The sequence below is a fragment of the Solanum stenotomum genome, chromosome 11, assembly GCF_019186545.1.
Source record: "Solanum stenotomum isolate F172 chromosome 11, ASM1918654v1, whole genome shotgun sequence".
In the NCBI taxonomy this organism is placed as follows: Eukaryota; Viridiplantae; Streptophyta; class Magnoliopsida; order Solanales; family Solanaceae; genus Solanum; species Solanum stenotomum.
The window spans coordinates 25,048,447-25,054,337 of record NC_064292.1 but is presented as its reverse complement, the minus strand read 5'-3'; the positions used below and the strand labels follow the sequence as shown (position 1 = coordinate 25,054,337).

At 41.5% G+C, this 5,891-nt stretch overlaps 1 protein-coding gene across 1 annotated transcript; it reads right to left on the bottom strand.

The window, feature by feature from the left end:
* Positions 1–2,248: 2,248 nt before the first annotated feature.
* LOC125845785 (uncharacterized) lies at positions 2,249–2,926 on the bottom strand. The gene has a single exon (XM_049525314.1). It carries the CDS (start codon positions 2,924–2,926, stop codon positions 2,249–2,251), a length of 678 nt encoding a protein of 225 aa, XP_049381271.1.
* Positions 2,927–5,891: the final 2,965 nt, after the last annotated feature.

The window sequence follows — 5,891 nt, the reverse complement described above, 5'->3', positions numbered from 1 at the left end:
CACACATCGAATAGTTTGATTTCCAAAATAGGTGTAAGGGGTAACTCGTGTCTTCTTGACACTCCGCCTTGCTGCTGACTTGAGAGCATCTCTTAGTTAAATCGTGGGTATCTTTGTAAAGAGAAGGCCAATAATAACCACTTTGGAGAATCTTTTCTGTGGTTCGGTTTCCACTATGATGACCCCCTACTGGTGATGTGTGGTAGGCATGGAGGATCTCTGTTGATTCTTCTTTCAGAACACACCTTTTTATGACATGATCAGCACATTCCCGAAATAAGTATGGCTTGTCCCAGAAGTATCTTTAAACATCAAATAGGATCCTCTTTCGTTGGTAAGAGTTTAACTCATCGGGAATCAACCCATATGCGATGTAGTTTGCAAAGTCAACATACCATGGTACATGTGTGAGTGACAATGCGAATATCTGCTTGTCTGGGAATAAGTCATTTATCTCCTTTTCCTGCTCAGTACCTGCTTTATTCTCTAACCGTGATAGGTGATCTGCAACTTGATTCTCACAACCTTTTCGATCTTTCACCTTAAAATTGAATTCTTGCAAGAGTAGCACCCATCTTATCAGTCTTGGCTTCGCGTCCTTTTTTGACATGAGGTATCGGAATGCTGCATTGTCTGTATGAACAACTACTTTAGTGCCTAGCAAATATGCCCAAAACTTTCAGAAGCATAGACCACTGCTAGCAACTCTTGTTCAGTGACTGTGTAATTTCACTGGGCACTATTTAGAGTCTTGCCTGCGTAATAGATTAGGTGGAACAGTTTGGTACGCTTTTGTCCCAATACTACACCTAATGCCATACCACTCGCATCACACATCACTTCGAATGGTTATGACCAATTGAGCTGATGATAACGGGTGTGGATATCAAATTCTCCTTCAAACATTTAAATGCTGCCATACTAGCGTCATCAAAGTAGAATTTCACTTCCTTCTCTAAGAGTTTGCACAATGGTTGTGCAATCTTTGAGAAATCTTTAATGAATCTCTGGTAGAAGCCTGCATGACCCAAGAAACTACGAATCCCCTTCACTGAGATCGACAGTGGTAGTTTCTCAATAACTTCGACTTTTGCTTTGTCAACTTCCAACCCTTGCTGCGACACTTTATGCCCAAGAACAATGCCTTCTTTCACCATGAAATGGCATTTCTCCCAATTTGGGACTAGATTAGTTTCCACACACCTTTGAAGCACTCACTCTAAATGTGTCAAGCATTCTTCGAATGTGTCCCCCACAAGTGAGAAATCATCCATGAAAACTTCTAGAGAGTCCTCAACCATATCTGCAAAGATGGATGACATGCATCGTTGAAAAGTGGCCGGTGCATTACAAAGTCTGAATACCATCCTTTTGAATGCAAAGGTCCCATAAGGGCATGAAAGTGGTTTTCTCTTGATCTTCTGGTGTGATAGATATTTGGTTGTATCCAGAGTATCCATCCAAAAAATAATACCACCCTCTCTTTGATAACCTGTCAAGCATATGGTCCATGAAGGGCATTGGAAAATGGTCTTTTTCAGTCCATGCATTTAGCTTTCGATAATCCCTGCAGACCCTCCATCCTGTTACAAGTCTAGTCGGCACAAGCTCTCATCTAGCATTTGGGACCATTGTTATGCTAACTTTTTTGGTACGCATTGCACTGGGCTGACCCATTTGATCTCTGAAATAAGATAGATTACTCCTGCATCAAGCATCGGGGGGTTCAACCTTCGCTGATGCTCAACACTGGGTCTGCATTCACTGTCCAGCCGAATCTTATAGGTGCAGATACCGGGCGAAATGCCCACGATATCAGCTATGGTCCATCCGATCGCCTTTATGTGCTTCTGCAATACTTCAACAAGCACTTTTACCTGCCTTTCACTCAGATTTGCTACAATAATCACTGGCAGAGTGTTGTTAGTTCCCAGGAAAACATACTTGAGATGGGATGGGAGTACTTTCAGCTCTAGAGTTGGCGGCTCTTTAATTGATGGCTTTGCAGGTGGGCTGCATCGATTTTTAGGTCGATCTCTAACTTAATTGGATTTCGTGCATGTGCTCCTAACCCTGTTAGGGCTACGATTATTTCATCATATTCCTGAATTTCCGAATCGTCATGATTTGCAAGTATTGACTCAAGAGGCTCATTCTTGCGCGACAGATGACTCACACTTGCCACTGTCTCATCTATAACATCTTCAGTAGACACTACATGGATATCACTTAGTTGCTTCATGGATTTTCAGATGTTGAAAGTTACCTCATCGTCATTCACACGGAATTTCAACTTGCCGCTTTCAGCATCTACTAATGCTCTGCTAGTTGCTAAGAATGGCCTTCCCAAAATAATGGGGAGCTCAACATCAATGTCACAGTCTAAAATCACAAAGTCAGCTGGAAATATAAACCGATCCACTTTGACCAAGATATCGTAGAGGATCCCAACAGGATGTTTGATGTATCGATCTGCCATGAGAAGTCTCATGGTAGTTGCCTTTGGTTCTCCCAATCCAAGTTGCTTGTACATGGCGTATGGCATCAGGTTGATGCTTGTTCCTAGGTCACATAACGCCTTGGCAAATTGGAGCATTCCAATAGTACATGGGATGGTGAAAGCACCAGGGTCGTTCCTTTTAGTAACTATCTCCTTTGTCATGATCGCACTGCAACCATGAGAAACTTCAATCGTTTTATAATCCAAGATCCTCTTCTTGGTGACTAACTCTTTCATGAATTTAGCATACCCTGGCATCTCCAACAATGCTTCCACCAAAGGAAGGTTGATGGACAACTTCTTGAACACAGACAAGAATTTTGTAAACCTCTCATCTTCATTCTTTTTTTTCAAACGCTGGGGAAAAGGTTGATGTATTTTGGGTAAGGGTTGTATTATTTTTGAAGTCTCATTGTGTTGATTCATTTCTTCTTATGCTTTCTTGCCGATGTTTTGATGATCGGTGACTTCTGCTTCTTCTTCACCCTGATTTTCCTCACGTTCTTTTCCTTCGTTACCTATCGCTACCTTCCCGCTATGGGTAATTACATCCATCTCTTCTTCCTCATTTTCCTTTAGCATCTTGGTTGGTAGTTGAGCCGATAGGAGATTCAATTGACCTTTTAGCATCTTGATGGCATTAGCATGAGAGTTCACCTTGCTATTTAGTGAAGAAAAATCATCTCTCATTCCTTTTAGCAAATCATAAGAACTTTTAACTTTCTCAAGAATTTGTGTCAGTAGATCATTCACCCTAGGGCTATTGTCACTCCCCTTTGATGTCGGGCGGTCACTCAGTTGAGTTTGGTCTTCTTCATAATAGTCATGCTTAGTCCACTATTGGAAATATCGCCTAGGTCCTTCACCTCTAGGGTGGTTCCAACCTTGATTTCCAACCCGCGATTGATAGTGCGGGTGGAAACCCTCCTCATTCCGTCTGTGGTTTCGACCTTGATTCCCTCTCGATTTCAAGTTATCGAAAAAGGAACCCTCTTCTGCGCGTAACACTTCACAGTTGCCTTTCATGTGCTCTTGTAGATATTCCATCTGTGACAACATCTTTTTGATGTTTTCATCCCTGTCTTTTTCTTTATCGAGTTGCTCTTGCGTCAGCCTGAAAAAATAGATGGGAGACCTGATCTTCTTTGGTGTACCAAGCTTGATTTACTTTCTCCATACCATCTAGGAGAAATGAAGCCACCTCAAAGGGTTGTAGCATTATGCCGCCTTGGACCAATTGATCAGCTATCCCTTTGTTGACTGAATCAAGACTTTGGTAAAAATATTGGAGTAGCAACTCACTTGGCAGCCCATGTGTTGGGCATTTCCACAAAGACCTCTTATATCTAATCCACGACTCATGAATTGGTTCTCTCACTTTTTGTTTGAAATTCTGAATGTCGTCCCTCAATTTCATCATTTTTGACGGGGGAAAGAATCTATTGTGGAAAGCAGCGACTAACTCTTTCCATGATGTGATAGAACTTTTGGGAAGCTCAGACAACCACATAGTGGCAACTCCTATTAGTGATAATGGGAATAAGCGAAGCCTGATGGCTTCGTGTGACCAATTTTTGAATGACAACGGGGAACATACATCCAAAAAGTTGTGGATATGTTCATGTGAATCTTCATGATCCAATCCTCCGTATAGGCCCCTTGAATGTATGAGATGGAGTATTGTGCTGGTGATTTCAAAATTACCATTTCCACCACCCTGCGGCAAGCGAATTGCACCTATCTCACCCAATGGAGCGGGGTCATAAACACTGTTTGCATCGTCAATGTCATCTCGGTTCAAGTCAGTGTTCAATGGGTTGTTTGCGTGGCAACTATCCCCCACGTCCTCACTCATTATTTATGTTTTCAACACAAACAAGCAAATCAAAGCTAAAAATTAAGTTAGTAAAGCTAAAACTAAGAAAAAAAGAGATTCTTGCCAATGATCCTTGGGATTATATATACTCAAAAACTCTAGGAAAAACAAAACTGAGAGTAAAGTTAACAATCTACGATTAATAAGACGAAAATTCTAGTGAAATAAAAATTCTCAAATAACACCAGTCCCCGGCAGCGGTGCCATTTTGATGCTTATCGTGACCAACGACACTATCCTACGATATGAGTGTCTATGATCGTCAATAATATAGTAACCTAATCGAGGGTTGGGGTCGTGTCCCAAGGGATCAGTTTTGAGAATTAATAACCAATTAGAATTTCATTCAAGTTAGTCGTAGTTAAAGACATTTGCGATAAAAGACATAGTAAATTAAAAAGAGGTGACACAAAAGTGTCAAATATCAAAGGAGGTTTTGTAACAAGTACTCAAACAACAAAATAAACAAGAAAATCAAGTATGGGGAAAGGTTCTTGGGATGTGACCGCAATACAAGTTGAGATAAATTGTTGGGTACATGCTTTCAATAGGAAATTTGCAAGATAATAGTGACTAGGCTAAGCTTTAAATGGAAATAAGTTCCCTCTTGGGCAACTTACCCCGTTTCAAATGTGTTACTCTCGGACACCCATTTGCCGCATGAAGACAAGCCTACACCTTACCCACTCACTCTCTCGAGCTGAGTGTTAGGATATGGGACTAGGGCTCACCCTCTCGGGTTGAACCTCATGTCGACCCACTCCTTAGGCCATCAGTCTAGTGGCTTTGGTTTCGCGACCACCCTCTCTGGCAAGCCGAAAACACATGGGTGGTTTTGTATTTGCAACTACAAACCCTTTAGATTAAACCACAACCACTAGGTGAAATCACCTTTAACATACATCTTACCTATCAACAAGCAAGCCCCAACAAGAATATCAACCCATATTTGCTAAATCACACCCCAAGAAGGGGCTTTTTAGCCACATATCAAGAAATAAGAAATTATACCTAACATGATAATGAAATCAACTGGGTATAAGAAATTAAACCTTGAATTAAGCAAAGGAAAGTGAATAGAGAAGATCCACTTCCAACTTGGGGAAGAAGAACTCCTTTCTTCAAGTCCCCACAAAACCCTCTCCAAGTTTGAGAGAAAAATACAGAAAAGTACTATAGACTAATAATAATTTTTACTCTAAAAATATTCCCCACTTAAGACTACAATTCTAACTTGTATTTATAGTTTTCACAGATTGTGCTGTGGAGGATTGTTCGACGACATTAGTTGAGATCGCCTATGAACTCGGCGATCCGCCTTTTGGTCAGCTCATCGCCTTCAGTGTCTTGCCTTTAACATCCTCGCATTCTGGATCATTGGGCGGTACAGTGCTGTTTCGCGGAACTAATCAGCGACCCGCCGACTGCTTCTTTCCTTGCCTTTTGATCCACTTCCTTCAAGGCTTCGCGTACTGGAACGAAGGGTAGTTCATGTCGTTTCGACGACTCGCCAAG